This window comes from Artibeus jamaicensis, unplaced genomic scaffold (genome assembly GCF_021234435.1).
Source record: "Artibeus jamaicensis isolate MK-2021 breed Jamaican fruit bat unplaced genomic scaffold, CSHL_Jam_final contig_3275, whole genome shotgun sequence".
In the NCBI taxonomy this organism is placed as follows: domain Eukaryota; kingdom Metazoa; phylum Chordata; class Mammalia; order Chiroptera; family Phyllostomidae; genus Artibeus; species Artibeus jamaicensis.
In genome coordinates, this window is record NW_026521773.1 from 141,776 (window position 1) to 169,266 (window position 27,491).

The 27,491-nt window shown below is 37.8% G+C and overlaps 1 protein-coding gene across 4 annotated transcripts in view; it reads right to left on the reverse strand.

Annotated features, from left to right (window-relative positions):
• RABGAP1 (RAB GTPase activating protein 1) overlaps nt 1-27,491 on the reverse strand; it is a 158,085-nt gene that overhangs the window by 32,264 nt on the left and 98,330 nt on the right. For all 4 annotated transcript variants that reach the window (XM_053663738.1, XM_053663739.1, XM_037165002.2 and 1 more), the window contains one exon: nt 2,929-3,042. In XM_053663738.1, coding sequence (XP_053519713.1) covers nt 2,929-3,042 — 114 coding nt within the window. The remainder of the gene's footprint in view (nt 1-2,928; nt 3,043-27,491) is intronic.

The window sequence follows — 27,491 nt, forward strand, 5'->3', positions numbered from 1 at the left end:
GTTATGGGGAAGCGTTAAAGGCTTCAGTGGGGGACCAGTGAAGTAGTTCAATTATGGGGTCAACAAAGAGAAAAAAACAGGCTAGAATCCAAGGGCAGAAAGACTAATGTAAGGTAGCATTTGCAAAAGTGCCGGCACCATGTGACAGAGACTTGTGCCAGGACAGTGGACAGAGAGGAAAGTATGGCTGTAAGACACATCAGTTATATCAAACTCCACGTGGCCAGAGGAAGGAACTGAAAACCGACAGAAATGTGACTGTATCCTCAGCAAAACCACGGCATGGGGGAAAAGGAAGACTTTTTAATTAAAAGAAACAGAAAAAAACTAAACATAATGTGGATATCACTGAATCCTGATTCTAACCAAGCTATAGCCACTTAGGGAAATCTGAATAAGGAGTAGCTATTGGATGATACTGATGGCAACTGAGAGAACTGTGTGAGGCCCTGAGGTGCCTACTTTCAAGGGGACTGGGTTACCACTGTCCTATGTTTTTTATATCTGCTTCCATAAGTGTCTCTATTTTTCACAGTGCATGGCTGGATACCTTCTGGGCAGACCTTGTATTTAATTATACTATTGAACTTTCATGTATGTCTGGATATTTTCACAGAATTTTCATAAAACAGCTGTCCCTCAGTATCCACAGAGAACTGGTAGGACTCCCTTGAACATCAAATCTGCAGATGCTCAAGTCCCTTATGTAAAATTATGTAGTATTTACATATAACTTGTATTTGCATATAGGCTACAGCAGGGTATGTCTACACACCATTTCATTCTCCTGGATTCAGTTTGACGCTAGGGGCATGGCAAATTCAAGTTTTGGTTTGGGGACTTTCTGTTTTTTTCCCTGAAATATCTGATTTGCCATTGGTTGAACTAGCAGATGCAATACCTGCAGAAACGGACTGGGTGGCTGAGTGCAAAACTGAATGGGGGAGACAGCGCAGGGCCCAGTGATGACTGGACAAGCGCCTCTGTCTCGGGGTGGGGGGGAGGGGAGGATGACCTGTGTGAAGGGCAGGCAGGCAGAGCTGATATAATGAGGGAGTGAGCAAAGGTGTGAAAGAAGTAAAGGTACAACCAGGGAGTGAGAAGTCAAAGCAGAGAGAGCTGCACAAAGATCACCAGGAGGCGGAAACTATAGCGCAGTGGGGTCAGAGGCTGTGAGCACAGGGCTTCCCTTCTGGGAAGCTGGACTGGCTGCTGATGGAAGCGCAGGTGAGCAAGGGCTATAAAAAGGACGACCAGAGGAGGGAATTTAACCAAAATCATACTTTTGTGCATCTCATGGGGAAATAAAAAATTAAACTCAGGTGTTGTGGACCGCTCTGCCTGGTTTCAGGAACTGTAACTCTACCCCCTGTGGCTAAGGATGAGCAAGTGCCCTCCAGAATGCGAGCCACAGGAGACAAAGCTTGTCTCTGGTAGTGAACACTGCCTCAGTTTCCTTCTCCCTGACCCCAAAGCATGGTCAATGTCGATGACGGGTAAGTCCCCTCAGAGGAGGAGCAACCTAAGCCAGACATGATCACTTGGGAAGCCATCATGGAAGGATTTGGGGTGCTGCAACAAAGAGCGAGCAACAGACCCTTGCCCCCTGGCTATGTGACATAGCCCGAGTCCTCATGTCCTCTGTGAGAAGCCCTTACTGGCTCTAATCCACTTAAGCCTGAATACCTGATGGGGAGGGGCACAGCTCCTTGCCTTGCTAGAGCGTGTATGTGTGTGTGTGGGGGGGGTGGGGGATGGGGAGGGATGTGGCATCACAAAGAATTCCTCAAAATCCTGTGACACCTGATCTGCTAAGAGTGCTTTCATTAGTATGTTAGGGGTCCAAGCAGGAAACCCTAAAGTTTCTGCAAAACCCCTTTCCTGACAGACTCTGACTCAGACTAAGCGCTCAGATTTCTTTGAAATGTTATCTACTGTTTGATCCTTGCTGCCCTGTATTCCTGTGTATTACAACCCACTAAAAGCCCTTGGAGGAAGGGGCTCGAGGCCTTTTTCCCCTGAAACTGGCCACCTCTCCTCCCCAAGCAGATCATGTTTTGGTATTGTTTACTTTCATCCATGGCGGACAGGGGGACTTGCGGGAAAAGTTGCCCCCACACTCATAAAGCATTTCTCTAAATTCTAACTGCCCTTATAGTTTAAAGCATCTTCTTTACCATTGGAGAATCATCCTTTATTTCTAACCTGTTCAAAAACCAGTTGTTTCTTTTGCCTTTTCAATCACAACATTTAAGCTCCTTAAGGACATGTCTTGTGCCTCAAATGTGGTTCACATGTAGATGTTAAATAGGTGCTTGATTAGCTTTGGGGGAAAAGACACAGGAACAGTAAGGCTGAAGAACTCTGGTCTCAACTCCTCCTTTTGGCTCTGAAGTTACCCAAATCTACTATAAAATGAGTTACCAAAGTTGAACAGTATATCATTTCCTTTGTGGTTCCCAGGCACAGACCTGTTGACAGATACCAGTATTTCCCAGCATTTATTATGCCGCAGGGTTAAAAGTCCACCAGGATGGGCATCAGCACTTGCTACTATTAGACATGTCCTAGGGGCCAAGTTCATCCCCTACATTGCGTGCATTGAAGAGGAGCCTGCAACGTTACAGAGCTCAACTGGTTTCACGAAACCAGTTTTTGAAAATCTAAATGTGGAGCCAGGGGACAGTCATCAAAAGCCCTGAATAAAATAAAATGGTCAAAGGAGCCCTACCATTTTACTAAAAATTAATTCCTGTTCATTATGGCCTAAAATTGTATTCTTACATTTGATTTTACAAAGCCTTTCTCTCTCTTTTTCCATTCTTGAACATCAAATACAAATTATATGCTGTAGTTACCATTTGCATAAACTTAAAGAACGAGACTGACCATTCAAAACTGAGTCTTTTTTTTTTTGACATGAAATACCTTGCATATTTTATATAAGGAATCTTGTCCATCTCCTCCTGTGTCCTTAAAGTAGTCATGGGCTGGGAATGTCCGGTTAATATCCCGGGTGATAGCACTGTCCTGGGGAGACTCCTGTGGAAACATAAGCAAGAAAAGGCTTAGTGATCAACCATGTACTGATTTGTTCAGGTTTCTACAACACGGGCTTCTCATTCACATGCTTTAAAATGCTGCAAGGACATACATGGCAGCATCTGTCCAGAGGGTATCCAGCCAGGTAATATGAAATATAGAGACATTTAATGAACAAGCTACAAGATACAAGAAACACTGTACAAAGGACAATGACGCTTCAGTCCCCTTCAAAGTAGGCACCTTGGGAGCTCACACAGTTCACCCAGTTGCCATAAACTGCCCCATCATATTTTCCTGAACCTCATCAACATTCTGAAATCTCTCCCTTTCGAAGGTGATCTTAGTTTTGGGAAAAGACTTCGTGCAGTTGGAAATTGCAGGGCACCTAATCTAGGCTGTAGTGGGGGCTGAGTCACCTGGGTGATTTGATGTTTTGCCAAAAAAACTCTGCACAAAACATGATGCATGAGAAGGTACGCTGTTGTGATGAAGCTGCCTATCAGCAGTTGCCCATAGCTGCACCCCTGGGAATCATCTAAATAGTTTTTGTGGAGGAACAAAACTTGATGCAGATTCATTGCTCTACTTACTCATTTTGAATGTGTCGGCCACAAAGTACACATGCTGATTCAGTGGCATCTACCACCCCCACTGACTAGTACAGTGAAGTCATCATTGTTTACGTATGTGTATTCTAGTCCTCTCCTTGGCTGCCAGGTTACATCGATGTCGCACAAACCGTCTTGTTATATTAACAATGGCTGGACTTTTTCTGGACAGAGCATGCCCAGAGTTACTATGTCTTCACCAACCAACCACTCAAGCAAAAGCAAAATTAAATGTGATAGGGGGAAAAAGACTGAAGAAAAGCTACCTGTTTCACTCTATACACTTCACGTGCACCTCATTCCTTTTGCAAGAAAGTGCAGCTGATGAGCTTTCTATTGTAATAGATAAAATGTGCTATTCAAAACAGCTTCTGATAGGAAAATACCAAATCTAATCTCAAAAGGAGGTAAACTGCTCCTGTTAAAAAAAAAACAAAAAACTGAGTACAGCCCTGTCAGGGTGGCTCAGTTGGTTGGAACATCATTGTACACCAAAAAGGTTGTGGTTTAGATCCCTTGTCAGGGCACATACCTAGGTTGTGGGTTTGATCCCCCATTGGGAGGGGGGTGAAAGGCAGCCAATCGATATTCTCTCTTTCTCTCAAGTCAATTAAAAAAATCCTCAGGTAAGGATTAAAAAAAAAAACCACCTGGGTGTAAAAATTGTTGCTTTAGCCCTGGCTGGTGTGGCTCTGTGGACTGAGTGCTGGCTGTGAACCAAAGGGTTGCTGGTTTGATTCCCAGTCAGGGCACCTGCCTGAGTTGTGGGCCAGGTACCCAGCAGGGGGCACAGGAGAGGCAACCACACATTGATGTTTCTCTCCTTCTTTCTCCTTCCCTTCCCCTCTCTAAACAAACAAACAAACAAACAAACAAACAAACAAACTCAAAAAATAAAGGAAAACACAGGTCCACAACTCAACATGACCCTCTATTTGCACAATGCACTGTCCTCAGAGCCAAGACAATAGCCTTGGTTCTCCTTAAAGAAACTGTATCATATTCAGGACACCATCCAAGAGCTTGATGCTCTCGTTTCAAGATGAAAAATGAAAGTAATATTCTTCTCTTGTCCAGTAATTTCTCTAGTCTAGCCTTTCGGCTAACTATATATATTCACAGGGTCATAAATACATTATAGCTTGGGATTTGAACTGACTAACTTTAAAGTCTAGGCTCTTTCTTGACCAGTAATCTATTAAAATGCTGCCACACTGCTTTCCAAGGAGCTTTACTGGCACGCGTGACTACCAGTTTTTAATACGCTATTAATGACAGTTAAGGTAGCTCAGAACTGGCGATTCCTAGGTGAGACAAAATTCAAGGTGAGACCTAAGGCTACAGCAGCTACTACCTGGTGCAGCTTCCGGGCCGCAGCACATGGATGGGAACCGACATAGATCTAGGGGTGGGAAGAGTCTCCTGAAATTGAGGAAAGAGGGAGCAGAATTTGGGGAGGGCAAGGAAGCTAGAATTTGTAGCTCAGAATGCTGGAGAGAAAAAGCTGAACAGAGGGAGCTGCAGAGTTATCTAGAGGGGTGGCAGTAAGTCATGAATCGTGAAACAAAAAATGATAAACTGGATTTCACCCAAATTTAAAAATTTTTCTATTCAACACGAACACCACTGTTAAAAAAACATGAAAATGTAAGCCACGACCAGGACAAACTACCATGAAAATCTCTCTGATAATAAAGTTTTATCCAAAATATAACTCTTAAAGAAAATAAGAAGTGATAAAAAAAGGAGAATGGTAGTAAAAGATAGAATAGATAGCCCACATAAGACATAAGCTAGCAAATAAGCTCAAGAAAATAACTCCACATCATTAGTCATCAGGAAAATAGCAATCAAGAACACAACGAGATTCCGCTACACACCCACTGAATGCCAAAATGGAAAAGGTCCAGGGCACTAAGGGCTGGCAAAGGGCATGAAACAACTGGTACTCCCGTATGCTGCTGGTGAAGGTACAAAATGCTGCAAATACTTTGAAAACAATTTGAAAGTTTCTTGTAAAGTTAAACATACACTTACCGTACAATTCAATTATTCCAACCCTAGGAATTTATCCAAGAAAAATGGAAATATAAATGCATGCAAGGACTTGAAATCTAATGTTCATAGCAGCTTTATTTGTAATAACCAAAATGGGAAACAATACAAATGTGCTCCAATGGGTGAAATTTTTTTTAAAAAAGGTGTTATATCCATATAGTGAAATACTACTCAGCAACAGAACAGGAAAAGCCTATTGACACACACACAGCATGGATGGATCTCAAAAACATTCTACTAAGTTAAAGAAGCCAGACCAAAAAAACTATTATCTGTAATGCTGTATGTATGAAATTCTAGAAAAGGCAAAATCATGTTATAGAAAGCAGAGAATTTTTTGAAGTGATGGAAATATTATCTATCACATGTGCTTAAATTGTGTTGAACCATTCACTTAAAATTGTTAAATATCCCCTGGCTGTTGTGGTTCTGGATTGAGTACCAACTGGCCTGTGAACTAAAGGGTAGCTGGTTTGATTCCCAGTCGGGGCACATCCCTGGGTTGTGGGCCAGGTCCCCAGTAGGGGGTGGGAGTGAGAGAGGCAACCACACATTGATGTTTTTCTCCTTCTCTTTCCCCTTCCTAAAAATAAATAAAATATAATTGGTGAATTTTATTGTACATAAATTACATATGAACTCATTTCCAATTATGATGGGAAAAAGTATAAAAGGATACTTATACAAATATAAAGAGACCTAGGATGATTAAAATGCTTTAGATTAAGAGTTTTCAGTACTACCTCAAGTATATGTACCTAAATGCTAAAAATGACATAAACCCATACCTTACCTCAAGGCCTTAAAAACCAAGGGCATGGCACCCTCAAGGGTGTCCAACCTGAGGGCCGCATGAGGCCCAGGATGACTGTGAATGCGGCCTAACACAAAATCATAAATTTACTTAAAATGATACTAGATCTATTTTTGTCATTACACATCACAATGTATTTAATGTGTGGCCCAAGACAACTCTTCTTTTTCCAGTGTGGCCCAGAGATGCCAAAAGGTTGGATACTCCTGGATATATGAGTTTTAAAGCTGGCTCAGTTTCTTAGCAGTTAAACAACTTGAGGTAAGATTCTTATTTTCTCTGCCTAACATCACCCACCTGACAAGGCTATAATAAAGGTTACATTAAATGTATATGTAAATTAGTTAAAGATACTAAGAGCTTTGGGCAGTGCCTGACATGTACATAGGTATCACTTGATAAAAGTGAAAAGAAGCAAAGTCTCCAGCAATGCTGAGAGCAAGGGCTGTCCTCTGCACACATGCGCACGCACACACACAGACACACACACAACTGATATATAGGATACGTACATACGCGATGCCTAGAATACAGTCTTTTTCATGTTTGTATCTTTTATGTTCCCTTTAAAATTATTCACATAGGAGTATAAACAGTGACTCAGTTTTGTAACTTCCACAGTGCCCCGCCTGGTGCATGGCACCCAGTCATGTTTGATAATTGTACCCCCTAACAGTGCAAGTGCTGCTTTGAAATTAAGCAAAGACCAAGGCTCACACAGTCAAGAGCTCTTCCCAAGCAGGACCTCCAATGCTAATGATTAAGTCAAGATCTATGTGAATGAGGCACCAAATAAAATAGGAAAGAACCTTATTAACTGAATAATTTAAAAGACAATCCAACTAAATATCCGGAATAAAAAACTGTGATGACTGATTCCATTAATAACTTCCAAACAGTGTGAAATACAGGCTTCTCAACTGTCATGAGAAGCAGATCAGAGTAAAGACTTTGAAGTGATGGTAAGATGATATATAACATCTGTGCTTAAATTATATTGAACCATTCACTTAAAATTGGTGAATTTTATTGTATATAAATTACATATGAAATTCATTTCCAATTCCAACAGAGAAAACATGTCTTTTGGCTCAAAATATAAAATAAATCAAATCATCCTGCAACTGTCAAGAGAAATAACAAGGAAAGGGAGTCTATATCAGAAATATATGCTGCATTATTATGACTTTAGATTTTTTTTAACCTAGCCCTAGGATATGTGAATTCTCCTGAACCCAGTTTCAATTTTAACACACACACAGAATGTGAAATAACTACACACAGAAATGATAACAGGCATATATTCTTTGCTAGGGAATTAAGAAATCTTTATTCCCGAGAAGTATGTTTCATGAATAGCTCAAACAACCAAATGGACCACAAAGAGCCCCAGGTTCAATTTTGAAACTTATCTCACCCATCAAGAAAATATGACACTGACTTCATTGAAATTACAATTTTATGCTGAAAAAACATACTATTAAGACATAGGCACAAAAAACATATATCTGAAAAGGAACTGAATCCAGAATATAGACAGAACTCAAAGAAAGGAACAACCTAATAAAATGGATAAACATGTGAGAAGACACTTCATAAAATAAATTACACAAACGGCCAATAAGCAAATAAAAAAGCAGGGCCATGTCAATTATAAGCACGACAAGCCAGCCAGCCAAAACGGCTGCGAGGAGAGTGACTTCTTGTGCAATGACAGAGGGGGCTCGTATATGGAGTAATTCAGAGTAATGAACAGAGTGATTCAATCAAATGGGTACTTGAAAATTAGAATTACTGATTAGAAAGTCCTGAAGGACAGTGACCCAAAGCAGCATTAAGCAGTTTGTGAAAGGTTTTGGGGATTGAAAAAAAGAACAGGGATTTAAAGCACTAAAAACAATGAGTAAGATAAATTTCACATTGACAAAACTTTCCAGAAATGATGAATGGACATGTTATTAACTTATATTTAGAATGTACTTATAAGAAATTCTAAAAAAGCTGTTACTTCTATTCTTCAATTATATCTCCACTTGAATTATATCTCCATTTCTGAACAGAATTCTGATTTTTTAAATGTCAGATGAATTTACTGTACGAATTTTATGAAACAACAATGAAAGCTCTGAAAATGCTAAGAATGGTACACAGTGGGTTAAGACAAGCAGGAAAGTTAGAAAACTATATTAAGAATTGAGAGGAATATGGAAAGCTTCAAAATATTTTTCTGCCGGGTAATTGGTTGCATCAAAATGATTGTGGAGATCACTTGAAAAGGATGAATGGTTATTGGAGATACATGACCTGAAACTTCAACTGCACACAGGATGGGAAAATAACAAACAAGAAAACAGTAATATTCTGTAACTAGTCAGTTTTCATCAATCTTTCACATCTTATCCACTGATCAACCACAGGCGTCTCCAGAGAATTAAGGGGTAAAATGCCCTTGAAAACAGGTGAATTTGAAAATTCTCGTGCCGGACTTTTGATGCCTTCAAGAGAGATAATAATCTAAGAGCTCCATGTGAGCCAAGTGCTTAAAATATCTGGTCTAAGAAAATATGCAGAAGAACTTATGAATAAATCCATTTGACTTACCAGAAGCCAAACTGTACAAAAATGGCCCAGAAATTCTAATGACAAATTTAGTACATTCCTTTCAGAATAATGACATTGTTAAATGTGAAAGATTCTGAAAACAAATCACAGTAACATTATGGGTGACTCCTCCCTAAGAAAACACCACACAGGGTTTGGAAAACATGTAAACCCAAGTGCTTGTAAAATAAGGGTCTGTACAATACACCTGCCTCCTACTTCTAAGGCGTGAACACAGCAGACGCAGGGAACCTGCGGGTGTGGTGCATACTGGATGACACTATTCAGGGCCAAACCGAGTGAGGGAGCCACAGACAGCCTCTCAACCAGACTACAGTTGGTAAAATGGCTTAACAAACAAGCTTTCACAAATGTACCAAAGGCAATGATGCAGAGATGTAAAGTTAAAGGAAAATGGAATGGCAAAACTAGTCAGTTGATAGGCCCTGAAAATTATTGTAGTTATGGTAGTAGTTTTTTTTTGGTCAGCTAGTTTTGTGTTTTTGCTGCTTCATTTAATCCCAGGAAAAATAGCTGTACTCTCCAGAAGAAAACTAAAATGCCATGATTACGTAGTATTAACATCTTTCAAACCTTTTCTGTTAAAAGTTAGATAGCAAGTATTTTTGGCTTTGTGGGCCATTCAGTGTTCCAATTACTCAACCCTCCCTTTGTAAAGCAAAAGTAGCTATAGATAATATGTAAATAAACACTTCTGTATTCTAATAAACCTTTATTTATAATAACAAGAAGCATGCTGAGCCCCTAGACCATGCTGCTTTAAATATACAACACCACAGTAATTTGTCATGTGCAACATGGCTGGAGAGATTTTTGTAATGATTTTAAAATACATTAGCATGCTGCTTCTGATTGATGACATACACATTATACCTGCAGAAATTCTGTAATAAGCTGCAATAATTTAAAACGTATATTCCTTTAGTTTTTTTTCATGTAATAACAAATGTTAAAAATGTCTGCTACATCTTATGAAAGTCAATTCTCGAAGTCTGATACAATATTTCTGTATCTCTTATGTAGTAAAGGTTTAAATAAAACCCTTGAATTATAGTGGCACACCATCCCTCATATTTCAAGCAGCAATATAAACAGTATACATAATAAATACATACACTAAAACATATTAGACTGGCTAAAATAAAAATTCAATACCAAATGCTGGTGAGGATATGAAACTGGAACTCTCAATTGTTGCTAACAAAGTTGTAAAACGATACAAACAACTTGGCGAATTACAAGGCAATAAAGTTAAAATCACGCCTACCCAGACCCAGCAATTCCACTCCTTAAGTATTACCCACGAGAAACAAAAACATAAATCCAAGAGAAGCAAAGCATGTACAAAAATGTTCAGCATAAACTTACTTCCATTAGCCAAAACCTAGACACCCCAAATGTCCATCACAAAAAAAGATTAAAACAAATTATGGTATATATAAATAATGTAATAATATATGCATTGCTGGAAATAATTTCATTAAAAACTGTACTGTAAAATATCAGTGCTTTTAAAATTTATTCACTTAAAAAATACTGAGAATTAACACCACACCAAACTCCAAAGCTTTTCCCCCACTTTCCCATCCATACTCCTGCCAAATGGGACTACTCACTGTTACCCAAACATAACCCAAATCAATGACCTTATTGCATTTTTAAGAGAAAGAAAAAAAACTTTTTGTTTTTTTAGTATAACAACAAAACCTTTTTTGTTTTCCTATTTTAATAAGACTTTTTGCTTCCTTATAATAATAATACTAGGGGAAATAGAAAAATAATTGCAAAAATCAGAAATTAGGTAGACACATGCCTAACTTTTTATATAATTATTTTTGTAAGTTTACGCTGCTCTGAAAATTAACTTTTACTAACTGCAAAATGTTGTGAGCATCTTTTCATGTTATCTGACAGTTATCCTGCTCTAGCATTTTTTAATCTTCCCTGGAGGACATGCATATTGATTTTAGAAAGAGGGTAAGGGGTGAAGGGGGGAGACAGAGAGGTGGGGGGAGAGGGGGAGAGAGAGAGAGAGGGAGGGAGGGAAGGAGGGGGGAGGGAGAGAAAGGGAGGGAAGGAGGGGGGAGGGAGAGAAAGGGAGGGAAGGAGGGGGGAGGGAGAGAAAGGGAGGGAAGGAGGGGGAGGGAGAGAAAGGGAGGGAAGGAGGGGGAGGGAGAGGGAGAGAGAGGAGAGAAAGGGAGCGAGAGGGAGCGAGAGGGAGAGAGACACTGATATGAGAGAGACACAGTGATCTGTTCTTTCTTAAATGTGCCCCAACCAGAGAGGGGTGGGACTGAAACCACAACCTAGGTATATGCCCTAACCAGGAATTAGGAATTGAACCCTTGACCATTTGGTTTAGGGGACAATGCTCCAACCAAAACTGAGCCTTGCTGGCTGTGGCCCGCCCTAGTATTTTTAATGCACAGTAAGTAACTTGTCACATGGCTATACCATAGTTTACTACGCCAAATCTCTGATTTAGGAATATTCAGGCTGTTCTACTTCCTTTGCTATTATAAACAAGGCTGAAAGTAGAGCCATGATTCTTTTAAGGGACAGGAGATGGTTTCCATAACCACTCTATTCCCCTAAAGATCCAGCATAACCAATGTGTTTTGGATTTTGACGTATTCTGCCAATCTGACCTTAAGAAAAGCTGCATCAATTTAGACACCACGTTATTAGACCCCTTAGAGCAATTACTCTGCTGGTTTGGAACAGTCACTCAATGTACTTGTCTTGTCCTACTTCTAGTCTATATACCTAATTATATCCAAAGTTGCAAAGAACTGCTTATAAAGTTTATTGACTCCATCCCATTCAAACGCCAATGCACTGTCTGCTTAACCTACACGCTGATTGATTTACAAAAAGGTACTGCCATACACACATTTTCTTACTCTGTCAGTTGAGATGACTTAAAAGTAGTAACACTCTGTAGCAATAAGCATAGTGTCAGGATCTTGGTTTCTAATTTACCAATAAAAGGAACCAGGGCTCCTTAAAGAAATGGCTGACTCTAGGGCTGGCAGGTTATATAAATACAGAATATAGAGAAGTGTCAGCAAGTAAAGAAACCCTCCCCAATTTCCCACCACAAAAAATACAAGCCCACAGCCACAGGAGTACGCCAGAGGGATAAATGAGCTAAGTGGAAGAGTTCCCAGTGGCCAGAACTGGGACAAGTTGAGCAATAAAATAAATGAAGTAGTACTGGATTATAATCTAAAGCATAAAATGAATATCCATGAGTCCATACTTAGATAAATAAATGACTGAATAAATAAAGGGGGAAATGAGACAACTCTCCCATGCAGAAGAATGCCAAGTAACTTACGTAGACACCCTGCACTCACAGAGGGTGCCCATTCCTGTGTGGGCTGTGCATAGTGAATTCCTTCAGGAAAGTACAGTATGGAAAGGGGGGAAACAGAGTAACTTGGTAGAGAAATCTGACAAACAAGACCTCAGCCAAATGGTCAAGGTCAACATCAACAGTGGTAAATCATATTGATAATTTGATTATGATTGATAATCATAAATCATATTGATAATTTGATATATGATTGAAAATCATATATCAATATGATTATCAATCATATTGATAATGATAATATATACCTTTGATATGAGATCATGAAAATGGTACTTATATACTTTCTTGCTAAAAAATTATAAGCCTCATGAGAAAAACATCAGACAGATTCCAGTCAAAGGGCATTCTATAAAATACCTGACCAGTAAAACTGTCTAGGTCATCAAAAACAAGGAAGGCCTAAGAAATTGATATAGTCAGAAGGAGACATGAGGACTGAATGTAATGCAGTATCCTGGATGGGATCTGAAATAGAATAAGGACACTAGATAACAACTAAGGAAATCCAAATAAAGTGTGGACTTCAGTTAATAATAATAATAATGAACCAATAATTTTGTTCATTAATTACGAGCATATGACAAATAAACCGTACCAATGGAAGATGTTAATAATAGGGGAAACAGTGCAGCGTATGCGGGAATACTCTGTACTATTTTCACAATATTTCTGTAAATCTAAAAATGTTCCTAAAAATAAAGTTTATTAAAAGAGAAAAAGGAGTTGTTACCTCCTTATTATACAGTATAGAAATTTAGGTTTATTGAGGTTAAGTCACCCAAGTTCACATAATGATTTGTACTTACTAGGCAATCAATAAAATGCTGGACTGAATCTGTGGACTAAAACTGGTGAAGTGGACGCTGCGTATAAGCTCAACAGAAATCAAAAGTAGGCTGTGTTCATGTGACTGGTTTCTAGATAATTTCTTTCTTGGCTCCAACTTTTATGTTCTTTTAGTGTATGGGATAAAGCAACAGGGAGGCTTTGTTCCTTTTTAAAACTTTAAGGTTCTTCTAAAATAATTTGCTCCGAGAAAAATCTAAGCAAACGCTAATGTTTGTGCTGTTTTCTTCTCCCTGTGTTGGTTTTGAAAGTCAGCCATTAGTTCAAAACACAGTGGTACCACATTCTGTAATTTTTCTGGATGACTATTTTTATACCTTACTGTGAGAATTGGCCCACTGGGTAACTTCTCAGGATTAACAAGGTACTGGGAACTGGCGGAAACCCTTTGAATACACACCCTTTGTAAACTCAAGTTGAAAAATAGAAAGCTAAGAATGGCAGGAAGAAAAAGAAAGTACCCAAACAAAGAAAATGTAATGGAAGGTTGCCATGAGAAATAACCAGCGTGGGGAAGATCATTATTTCCACAGTGGTTTCATGCCTAAAGAAGAAGTTGAATCTTAAGACTAGACTGGAATGCTGTACATGCTTTGTTAAAAAGCCATCGTGCAATACTTAAGAAAAAAGAATAAAACAAACACCAAACCCCACTCAAATCCATTATACCATGTCCTATGTTTACAATGCGCTTCACAGAAATAAAATAATCTTTTGGTTACATGTTGCTTTTAAAAAGTCAACTACAGCTTGTCCGAAATAATTGTGGCATTCGCTTGCCAGATTTAGAAATAATTAAGCAACAACAATAAGAGCTAAGGCAGATCTGCAATCACTGTTCTGCGTACCTTACAGATGGATCACACAGACCTGTCTGTTGTAACAACCCTCTAAGGAGAAAGAAGTCAAGTCACTTGGAAAGAAAGAGCTGCTACTGGAATCCAACTGGCTTCTTTCTAGCCCACATTCTTTACTCAAATACATAGATTGTGAAAGTGAAGAAATTCTCTTATCAGTAGTCAGTGGCATTTATGATTCCCAATATATTAAAAAATGCTTTTGTTTTCTAGACTCTTGTAACTAAAATTGACATGACACTGACTTTTGACAATGTACTTTTTCTTTTTGCTCGTATAAACGTGTTTTCTGGGATGAAGGCTGTTCACCATTTATAAAAAAGCAGAAAGCACTAAATCCCCAATGATGCACAGAGAAATGTATCATGGTCTTAAACATAAAAACAAAAGGAAAAAATACCAACATGTGGCCCTCCTAGAAGTTAATCAAAAGGACATTTTCTGTAAATGTTAAGTGGCCTTCAACATGTATTGTAATTATTTCAGATCAAAATGATAACCAATAACTTTTAATTATCCTGCATCTTATTCTTTTATTAGGGATAACCAATATAGATAGATATATTTTTAGACTACCATATCCTGGCCTCTCAAAGAACAATCTTCACAAAATCGTGCTGTTGGCATGTTTAGAGACCCTACTCTCTCTCTCTCTCTCTCTCTCTCTCTCTCTCTCTCTCTCTCTCTCTCACACACACACACACACACACACACACACACACACACACACAGTCTGCTAGGGAGACCTTGTACATGGGGAGGTAGGTGAGGACACCTATCTCATTACTCAGTGCCTGAGCAATCAGAAGTCCTGTCTTTCCTACACAAACATGGGTATTTTCCCTCCATGGACAGTGATTCAATGTCCATTTTTGTTACGGCCTCCAGGAAGCTCAGAACCAAATTCACAGACCAACTTTAAACAACACAGGATCTCATGGCCTGTATATCTGTGTATTATCTTCCTGTTCTACCTTTATTTTTCAAATTTCTTTCTTATTTACCTTTTCCTATTTTGTTGAATTATAAGTATTCTAATAAAGTCCCTCCATACCTTAGTAATGAGGCACAGTATATTTTGTACAAAAAGCCCCACAAGTCCATTCCATAGTTTAATCAATAAGAATTCTATAAATAAATAACCTAACAAGCAAAACCGTCTTTATCTTAAACTCAGATTTCTTATTGCACAATAAAACATGTGCACCTGTGCACACATACTTGTCTTGTCCCTGTGTGGCCAGCCCCACGGCTCTTCCAATCAGCGCCCCTTCAGTCTGCATGCTGTTCTTCCACACCAATGCAGCGGCAGGGGCTCAGCGGAAATTTGATTGCGGGTAGATATGATTTTGTATATTTATCTTGGAGATTTGCTCTTACAGGCAAAAGTAATAATTCCAGTAAGATCGGCACTGGGTAACATTTAATAGAAGACTTCAAAAGTTGAACCAAAAAAAGACAAACTGATCTTTAAATAAATTAAATATTGTGTAGGTTTTCAATAATTAATGCTTTAAAACTTCCATTCCAAACACATGCTCTAACACACTGCAGAGAAAGCAAACTGGAACTCGATTTCCACAATCGAGGAAGTAACTGAAGGTATTTCAGAACCTGCCACAAGCATGTGAAGACTGAAGTTGGACTTTTGACACAGAATGAAAATAGAATTTAGGTACTCTACGAGACCGCACAACATACTGGAGAGAACTCTAACTATGGGTCAGGCGGTTCTGTCTCTGAATACGGCCTCCCCCATTTCAACTGTATGACCTTAGACAAGTTTCTTAACGACTCTGAGTCTTAATATCCTTCTGTGTAAAATCTATGCAATGATCTCTTTCTCATCGAGTTTATGAGCAGCACATGGGATGCTGCTTGGAAAGCAGGTAGCATGAAGTCTTGTACATCAGTGGTAGCTCTCTCCCATCACACTTGAGATTTATGATGTTGGCATACATTCTACCTTGGGAAGGGAGGCCAGAGGACAAAATGTGTTTGGCAGATTTTCCCGTGTTTGGGACTTAGTGCCCTGTCAGGGATCTGCAATTCCAGACAGCATGCAATTCAGAAATCCATTGTATTTTACCAACATCATAATTTATCTTATCCAAACGAAATTATACAGAAGAAAAATAAGGCAACAGAAACAGACACAAAATATAAATGGTGCAATAAATGTCTTTTTTAACCTATGAGCCATGCTAACGAAAACACCATAGAGCTCAGTATAAAATATCTTTGTTGATTATCTCTTCCCTCCCAAAACCCAAAAACATCATTTCTCAGAGGCAAAAATTCATTTGAGTTTGTCTATTATCTTTGCCTCACTTAGCAAAGAGCTCTTCCATTTCAAGGCAATCAGAAAACCATACCAACCCCCACTGGTACCAATCCTTATTTACTCTCTTTCTACCTTCCAAAGAGAAAACAACTTATCCCAAGCATCATAGCTATCTAAGTATGATAATCAATATGCTGCCAAAGAATCTTTATTACAGAAAGCAGGCTCCAGAAACGTTTGCCAAATTAGTGCCACTAACTAATACATACTTTAGCACTCTATCAGCTGAACAGTTATATACCTATTATGTTGAATCTACAGCATACAAATGTAATAAAAAATTAGGTGACTTCTTCAGAAAAAATAGCTCTTTAATAAGATAATGTTCTGCTATCACATTGTTTCAGTCCAAATATGGCATGATAGTGCCATTCTAAAAATAATCCTAAGTCCCATGTGATATGCAGCCTTTTAGCTATGTTCATTTCCTTTTAGGGCTCAAGTTTCCCACAGGAAAATAATTCAATGTTTGGCAAAACTGTCCTAAATCATGTATAGATAAGGCACAAATGCTAACTGCACTGTCAAGGTTTTCCTGCTTTGCTATTGTTGATTTCCCTTCACAGTAATCCATCATGGAGAGGCCAAGGAGCAAAAACTACTGAAGAACTAGTCCCTGACAAAAAGTGAACGCAAGAAGTGTCATCTTGAGTTAAAAGGAGGTAGGGGAGGTAAATTCATGAGTCAGCTAAATTGTAAGCCACAAAATTATTACATACAAAGTCATATTCCAAACCAATGTTTCTGATCATTGTCATGACTCTTAAATACTTATTTCTATAGTATTTTTATTTTATTGAGCAAAATTGCATATCAACTACCCTCTTGATACAGGTTAATACAGACTGTATTATTTGATTTATTATTTGCTTAAAGATTTTATACCACATTATGTTCTAAAAGTAAATCTTCTCAAAATCACTCACTCATAATACACCCACATTGATCAAGACCCACATTCCTCAGGCTATATTTTTAACATATCAAATTATATCATATCAGCCCTGGCTGGTGTAGCTCAGTGGATTGAGCATGGGCCTGCGACCCACACGATCGCAGTTCGATTCCCAGCCAGGGCACATGCCTGGGTTGCAGGCCGGTTCCCTGTAGGCCAGTTCCCAGCAGGGGATGCACAAAAGGCAACCATACATTGATGTTTCTATCCTTCTGTCCTTCCCTTCCTCTCTAAAAATAAATAAATAAAATCTTTAAAAAAAATTATATCATATCAAATTATAATCTTTAAGAAAATGTTTGTTTCATAATGCTTAAGATACTCAGTTTTACTTTAGAAAGTTAGTTTCTTTGGAAAATAAGTCTTAAGTCAGATTTAAGTATACTTACTAAGTAGCAAATATACACAGGAGCTGTAAAACGGCTCCATATATTAAAATATGACTTTAGGACTCTGTAATAGAGTTCCTTGCTCATAGTAGAGTTAACAAACATTAAAATGAGTGTCACTGGTCACAAACATCTTTGGCAGTGTGTTGTTGAACTGCATTCAGAATTCTGCACATGGTCCACGTTCATATATATGTATATATACATTCACAGGCTATATATAGGTACATGTTCTGGGTTTCCACCTTTATTTACATTATATATTTTTATATAAATTTCAGGCAAAAATTATGTTTCTTGAGCCCTAATATATATAAAAATCATGTCTGAGATTTTAATTTTTCTACTAAATAACTAATCTTAAGAATAAACTATCAAGAAATGAGTATTTAAAAGCTATCTTATGTCATCATTAATGTATCAAGCAAACTGTACTTAGATTTTTCTCATTGAAAAACTTAAAAATTATCAGCACCTAAGTATAACACCAACCAAATTCTCTTACTATCTATGTAGTAATTCCTTCCTACATAGGTAGTAAAAGTTCTCATGGTATTCAATTGTTTTTATTTCTCTATTTAAAATTGTTGAGAAATAGCAACTTTAAAAGGTACCAAACAATAATTATCTTCGATTTTATTTAAGCAAAACCTTCAGCTTCGAATCTTACCTGCTGTAAAAAACTCGACAAACACTAATGAAGCTGTTCTGGAGCCACTCATTGACATCTCCTTCCCCTAGCACGCATTTCTGAGGTGGCTACCAGTGAATAAGAGAACTAAGAAGAAACTTTTAAGTTCTTTCTAAGAACTTTTAGAAGATTTTGCAAAACAATTTATTTGACTGAAAGTACCAGTGAAAGACTATCTCAATTTATTTAATATACACCAAAATCTAAACTTTTTTTTCCAATCCTGCTGGAAATGCCCATTTTCTAGGCACTTGACAAACGCTAAACAATCCTTGGGACTTGTTTTGGTGGTATGGTTGAGTCCAAGAGAGGTCTAAGGCCTGGATTCTAGTCCCAGTTCTTTGACTAATAAACTGTCCCTCCTCAGGGTTTCTGTTTTCTCGTAGTAAAGGCGGAAGTCTAGATTATGACCTTTAAGTTGTCTTCTAGGTCTGCCACTTTGGGATTCAATATCTATGTCATTCACCTACTCAATAATCCTAAATCCATCTCCAATTCCTAATTAGAATAAACCCCTTGGCACTGAGTCCAGGCCAAGGAGGCCCAACTTATCTTTCGACCTGACTCTCCATTATACCTGGAAACATCTGGCTCACTAGGAAGACAGCAGCTCAGTGTACTAAGTGTTCGCTGAGCACCAAGCACTGTGCTGAGAGTGTGCCATGTGCATCGCTTCATTTCATCTTTGTAACACTTGTGTGAAATAGCGTTACTAAGACAACAGAGACTAAGAGGGATTACGTATCTTGCCCTAGGTCTCACAGCTAGAAAGTGGCAGGGCTAGAATTCAAGCCCAGGTCTGTCTGCCTCTCAAGAATATAATTTTAATCACTATAGATTAAATGGTCTCTTTATTCCTTAAGTGCGTAAATGGCCTCTCTCTTAATAAGGCCTTTGAAGTTCAAAATACCTTTTGCTAGAATTTTACTTTTTTTCTAATATAAATCTTTTTTTATTTTTTGATTTACTGTCATCTTTATTGTATTTTTTTTTTGATTCCCATTTAGTCTCCTTATGTTTCCTCTCCAATACAGCTCTTTTTAAAAAAAAAAAAAAAGTTCAACTAAATGATACCTCTTTACTACTTCGGTCCCAAATTTTCTTTCCACCTCTCTCTATCCTGTTATAATCCTTTCTTACTATAAGCCCAATGACTAGTTCCTTGATGAAGCACATCCAAATATACATATCTTAATGTCTGAGGAATTATATGGGACTAATTCTCCTGCAGAACACCTACAAAAGCAGGACAAAATACACAGACATCAGTATCTTCAGATAGCAAATCACCAAGACAGAACTTAAGGGGTTTATGATCCCTGAGAGAAGGAAACCCACCAAGCTGCTCCACATTCACCCAGGGCCTCTCCTCTGAGGGTAAATGTTGATCTGCAGCAGGCCCTGGGAGTCCCTGGAGGATTCTGACCTTGGCAGCACTCTTTCACTGCGCTTCTATGAGGCCACCGTGCACAATTCTACATACTTAAGCTATGATAGTATCTGACTTTCATAGTAATTCTAAAAGGGAGGTATAATCCATTTTACAGACTAGAAAACCAAGGGCCAGAGATTTGTGTTCTTTTAACAACCTTTTTTTTTTTTTTTAATATAAGGGGGAAAGAAAGTGATCCACAGCCTACTGCAATCACAGTAACAATGCAAAGAGCTTTACTATTAATGTAACATGCATCTGATCTTGAACTGACTCCTACACTGGCATCATCTTCCTTAAAGATGAGTATCCTTCTGACATTTAGACAGGTCGAGATCACCTAATATACTGCCAGAAGTAGAATCTAATTTTGTTTTAACTTTATTTCCAGTGCTCTGTAAGGTATAATACATATCATCAGTATGATGATGCTAATAATATATCATGTTAACATATCTAAGTAGAAATGGTTTCGATCCTCATATCTATCATGTCATGAAGAAAGAGAACTTTTAAAAATGAAAACGTCTTTTGAGTCAGATTCTATTCTCCAAGGGCCAGTGAAGACAGAGACCCACAAATGCCTTTTTTTTTTTGCTTAGCTATAAATAAATGGCTTTGGCAGTGGGGATTTCCCCAGTCTTTCTGGAAGAAATTTCAGAAATCATGCTGCTCAGTGCTGCATTTGCTTTCTCCAAAAAATACTGTCTTACTAATTCAATTAGACAAGTATTTCTTGAAAGCCAATAAACAGAAGATGTTAAGTTTTACTTTGAGAAAATTTTACTGTTGTATTTTGTTCAAACTGATATAATCTTGTGGTCACAAACTAATAAATCTTTCCTTAAGTGACTGCAGGCATGGTGATCTGATGTGAAGATGTGCTTTTTACTTTGCAAAGGGCTTTCTTATGTCATATATTGTTTGATAATTACTGGTCACTTTATTAGGGCCTTTGGTCTATCAGTCCTTTGGGTTTCTTCAATCCTGTCCAGCTGGATACTTCATGGAAGCAGTAGGGGGAGATGAGACTGTAAGAATCCTACTTACCCAAGGGCTTGGCCCATCTCACATAGTGCTTTCTAGGGAAATTGATCTAATACACATCTTCTTACCTATGAATACCATATAGCAGTTTGTATTTCTCTTGTGATTTCATAATGCCAGATCCTGTATAGCAGTCACTTGTATACACATACTCATTACACACACACATGCACACACCACTCACACTTGTTTGGTTTGTTATTCTTCCAGTAACATCAAAAAAGATACTTTCCTATATCTGCCGTCTCTTCGTAAAAAAGGAAGTTTAAAATTCTAAAAAAATCCAAATGTGTATACCTATGAGGCACAGTGACATAGTGGGTCAGGAATCAAAAAGGTCTTACAGCCTCAAAACTCAGTTTCCACAACTGTAAAAGAGGATTCAAGATCCTTTTTGCCTGTCTTCCAGGAGGATACATAAGACAATGAGCAGGATACTGCTCTGTAGAGGGCCACAGGCAATGCAGTGCTACCAGGCCCTCATTTTCTACTTCAGTAATATGTTCTAAACCTACTGATTCTCCTCCACTTCTGCTAAAATTTATCTGCCTTTTCCTAAATGTGGCCCATGCTCTTCATAAAAAGTAATACACCCGCACAGTTGGGAAGGCCTGCCTGTACAAGTTAATAAAAACAGCAGACCTCTTACTCTTCCTGTCCTGTTGCCTGCTATCCAACAACAACCATTTTCATCTTTTTTTAGCTGTTTGTTTTTTATTTATATTTCTAAACAAAATAATTAAATTGCTATTTTCCATTTTTTATCACAGTTTCTAGTATGGGGGATGATACCATAGCTCTGTTACAGTCCCCAAGCTCATCCATCCCCCTCATCATGACTCTCAACATATTTTTGCTACAATTTTAAACCAATATTTATAAATCAATCATACTATATCATAATTAGATTTTTTTAACTTTCTATTTTTCTGAAGTTACTAACTGCCTAATTCTTTTTCTTTCCTTCAGTATTCTATGTATCTATCACCAATTCTTCCCTGACAAACCTGACAGAATTTTAAATCCCTCCCAATAATATTTTCTTAAAGACACGACTCCTACTGCCCTCTTTCCATCTGCTCCCATTTGGACTGGTTGCTTCCTAGGTCTGTTGCACATCTAACTTGCTGGGGCTTTCCTTCCTATCACTGTGGGAATGCCTTCACCTCTTGCTACATAGGAGTCCCTGTTTCCTGGGTTCTGTATCTTCCTCTTTCTTGATTTTAGCTCTCATTCTGGGGAAGCCTATCCTCAGTCACTTTCTGAGAAAGTATGTAAATGAGGAGGGTAAATATTTCAGACCCTGCATATTTCAAAATGAACTTATTTAACCCTTACAGTTAAATGACAAGTTTGGGCATAAATTCTAAGTTAAAAATCACTTTGCAGAGGTGGGGTCAGAGCAGGGAAATGGCGGCGCCCTCCCTGCCGCTTGCTATGGGGACCCGCTGGGTCCCGGTCCAATCGCCCACTCCCTAGCTTGTCTATCCACGCACAAATGGGCGACCACAGTCAACCCGCAGCCCTGCTCCCTCGCTGTTTCCCCACAGTCGCTCGCTTGGTCACTCGCTCGCTCACTAGATCCAACCCTGCGCCTGGATTCCGTGCGCCCGAGTTTGTCTGACGGAGTTTTCCTGTGCAACCCCACTCCGACAGCTGCTGGTTTCGTCCCTTACCGGTCAGACTGAAGAATTTGTTGTTAACAGACTTCCGAAAAGTTCAATTTTCTGTGTTCTGGCTGTGTTTTCTGTTGCTAATATTTAGTTGTCTCTAAACTTGCTTGTGTGAGAAGGCACGGATAAAATGAAAGAGAGAATCCTAGAAGCAGCAAGAGCTAAGGGGACAGTCACCTACAAAGGAGTTCCTATCAGACTGTCAGCGGATTTCTCAAAAGAGACCTTACAGGCAAGAAGGGGCTGGAAAGAGGTATTCCAAGTCATGAAATCCAAACACCTACAACCAAGATTGCTCTACCCAGCAAAACTTTCATTTAGAATGGAAGGGCAGATAAAGTGCTTCTCAGATAAGACCAAATTCAAGGAGTTCATCATCACCAAGCCCTTATTATATGAAATGTTAAAGGGACTTATCAAAGAAAAAGAAGTTAAAGAAACATGAACAGTGAAAGGACAACAAACTCACAGTTATTAACAACCACACCTAAAACAAAAGCAAACTAAAAGGACAGCTAGATCAGGAGTGGAAACATAGAAATGAAGATCTCAAGGAGGGTTAGCAACAGGGGAGTGGGAGGAGGAGAAGGGGGGAGAAGGTACAGAAAATAAGTAGCATAGACAGTAGATAGAAAATAGATGGGGGGCAAGAATAGCATGGGAAATATAGAATCTAAAGAACTTGAGACACATGGACATAAACTAAAGGGGGGGTAATGGTGGGGACGGGGGGGTAGGGTGGAGGGGAATGAAGGGGGGAATAGAACTGTAACAGCATAATCAATAAAAAATTTAAAAAAAAATCACTTTGCAAAACACTGAATTTATTCCTTATTTTCTGCTTCATTGTGGTGAAAAGTCTAATGCTATTCAGATCCCTCTAACTTAGTTTGTTTCCACTCTCCTGTCCCTACTCCAGACCAAGAAGCTTTTAGGATTTTCGTCTCCAGTGTTCTGAAATTTTATAATGATTTGCCATCAAAGTCTTTTTATTATATTAAGCTGGTCCTTTTTATTGTGAAAACTCATATCCCATAGTTTCGGAAAATCTTCTACTGATATTTGAGAATTTCCTTCTTTCTTTTTCTCTATTTTGTTTCTAAAAATCATGCTAGCTAGATACTGAGCCTCCCTGATGGAGCCTCTAACTTGTCTTGTTTTTAGTTTATTTTAATGTCTGTTGCTTCCCTGTCTGGCCTACTTCAATTTTATCTTCCAACTTTTCTGAGTTATAAAAAGTCTGATTATACTTTAAATCTCAAGAGCTCTTTCTTATCATCTTTCAGTTTGTTTTTTATGGCATTCTATTTTCTTTTAATGAATACAAAAATCTCTGAAAATGTTACAGTTGAAATTTTTTTGACATTTTCTTCTGTGACTGACACTGTTTCTGTTTCCTCTGATTTCTTTTGTTCTGGGCTCTGTATTTTATGAGATGATTTTCTTAAAAGACTAGTGATCTCTGGCTGACAGATTAAAAGTGAAGGAGTAAAAACTAATTAGTATAAAAATAACAGTAACCTAGATTTTCTGATTCTCAGTTCAAAGTTCATTTCGGCATACTATGATGTCTTTTGTCTCCAAGTTTTGAAAAAATAAAAAAGCCAAATGATTCATTTAAAGCCATAAAAAATGTCTGTATTCCCAGGGTTGAAAAATATATTAATAATATGCCCATTTAATTTATAATATTTAGTTTTTCTTCAGCATGAAATACTTAGCAAAAATCAACATAGAGACTGATCAATGAAGACTTTTAACAAATCTCACAGTGCACAACTACTTTCCCATCCTTAAACTCCCAAAACTCTGCTCAGAACAGTTTTAGTTTGCCAATAATTTATTTAACAAATCTTTTATGATACAAAACCACATAGTGAAATTAAAACATTTTGTACAAAACCACTCTGCAGATTTTTTAAAATCCTCACCTGAGGATATATTCATTGATTTTAGAGAGAGAGGAAGAGGGAGAGAGAGAGAAACAACGATTGGTTGCCTCCCGTACATGCCTGGACCACGGATCAAACCCACATCCTAGGTCTGTGCCCTGACCAGCGATGGAACCTGCAACCTTTTTTGGTGCTCGGAACAACGCTTCAACCAACTGAGCCACCTGGCCCAGGCCACTGTGCAGATTTTTAAATCAAACCTTAAAAGCTTAAAATGCTCCCAGAAACAACCATATTATATGAGAACCTGCAACCTTGTTGCTTTATTTTCAAGTTCAAAGAGGTGGGCAATGCATTCTTAGCATAAAAATTCAAGTTTTCCCAATCCTTAAAACACTGAAAACATAATTCAAGTAAAAAGGAAAAGTCATTATAAAAAGGAATTTATCCAGCAATAAAGCTTAAAGAAAACCCTTTCCAAATAGAATTTAGGGTGATTCAATAGATTCATAAAAAATTAAAATACCCATTCTGGTTTAAGGTAGTTCTTCATTAAAATGGAGCACTTGTCTTTTTGTTACTGCTTTTCTGCTCTAACAGAAAAAAAAAAAAAACTACACCTTTGCTAAAATAAACCACTATACAAAAACACACAACTAATTTACAAATATAACAATTAGTATGGTCTTATTTTAAGGTGTACTATTCAACATAAATTTCAACATAATCAACAAAAGCTTATGCTTCCTCTGATACCAGTCATATACCATATAAAGTTAAATGTACTGTCTTGCCAAAGCCCAAGGTAATTGAGTCTAAAAATATACTTTTTTTCTCACTCTGATCTAGTCAGATTGGTATTTAACCCGAACATCATCAAATGCTGCATTAAGTATGCCAGGATGAAAAGATTACTTAAATACAAGCTCTCCAAATGTGTATCACGTAGAAACTGCCCCTAGCCACAGAAGACTGCATGACTGCATCCAAGCGCGTCCCCTTCACCCCAACATACACAAATATACACATGAAAATATAAATTAAAAAGCAATATAGACAATGTGAGAATAGCACTGATACTTGGAAAACCTTAGAGTTTGTATAGTCCAATGAAGGTAAGATAAACTGGAAAAACATCTCATATTAAGCAAGTATCAGTTGGCAAGGGGGGTGGAAGCTTCATTTTTCTTTAAATTGTTCTAACTACTTAGTTTCTACTTTACTTTTTAGACTGAGACACTGACAGAGTCTCTAATGCGAAAACAAAAAATCTCTAATCACACCTACATTTGACATCAAGACAAAAACGTAAAAACCTATTAACAAAAGCTATTATTAAAAGAGCTGCCTTTCCAATCACTAAAAGACCAGCTTGATCAGCCATTTGAAAATTTCCATGATGACAAGATGGAACCAGACTGGAGGAAAAGATTGAAAGGGCTCGCTCAGCACCCCCCAAAAGTAAAATATACTGATTTTACTTCAGTTTTCTATAAAAACTCTTTAAAATTTCCATAGTTGCTTAACTAAAAATTCTCAGGCAAGCTGTGCAAACTTGAACATGCTGCATTCTCCAACATACATGAAAAAAAAAGTGTTTTTTTTTTCTTGTGCAACTGTGCTCCTTCAATAAAGAGGAAATGTATACAACTGTTTAGGTTTTCCACTTGAAATGGCAATTTAAAGACATTACTAACTTAACTTGCAATTCCAATATGAATTCTAAAGTTTGAAACGACTTAGAATCAAATTTTCTAACACTAAATATAAAGAGCAAGCAAGTTTTGGGGAAGAACTCAGAATCTTAAGTTTAAATATTACATACTACTTAATAACTTAAAATTTAAAAAGTTTAAATAGAACACATCTGAGTTTAAAGTGAAATTGACATCTAAAACCTAGCATAATAAAGCTGCCCTTTATTTTAAAAGGGGTAGAAACTTTCCCCATATCATGATGGAAAACCAAAGCCTGTTTGCCTATTTTATAAATATCCATGTCCTTTCTTGGATTCAAAAATCTACTTTCACTCACATCCCTTGGGTTTTTCCACCTTCTATCTCCCTGAACATCACTGTTGCATTCAGATCACAACTTCTAGCCAAAGGCAGAGATCATGCAAGTCCCCCGAAGACTTCAAAACATTAAAAGCAATAAAAAAAGTAGAGGAAATACTTTCATGCATGGAACTGCTAGGAAATCCCTCTTTCCTTTTAGTAAAATAAGTCTCTTGCTCACTTTAAGAACAAAACATCACTGCTACATATAAATACACAGCATTCTCAATAATTCTATAGAATAAAAATTCTTATAGATTTTGCTAGTATTTTGGCTTAAAAAGAAAAAAAAAAGACTGAGGAAAGAACTGTATCCCAAAAGAAAAGGACAAGAAGAGACATAGATAAGTCAGAATTTCTCCTCTTATCAAAATGTGGATTCCTTAACACTAATTAAAAGAATGCTTTGAAAGAGAACTACTTGCTACTTCTTTATTACTTGATTCCATTTAACCACAAAGAGAATATCTCAACTAATCCCCTTCTATTTAAAAATGAACTAAATGTACATTTTACTGTAAAAGAGAAATCTAACTCAAAATATTCTCAATACATACACAAAAGCATGGGCAAAATCACTGCAACAGAATCACTTTCTATGCACACATCTCCTTAGATCTCCATAAAGCATGGCACAAAACAGCTCAGATTTCTGTAAACTGTCTAGTATTTGGCTATACTTTTGCATCATGATTATTGCAAAATTCTAAAATTAATATTTAAATGTCCTCATTATTCACTGTATTGAGAATTCTCAAGAGAATAACACATAAAACGTTTGA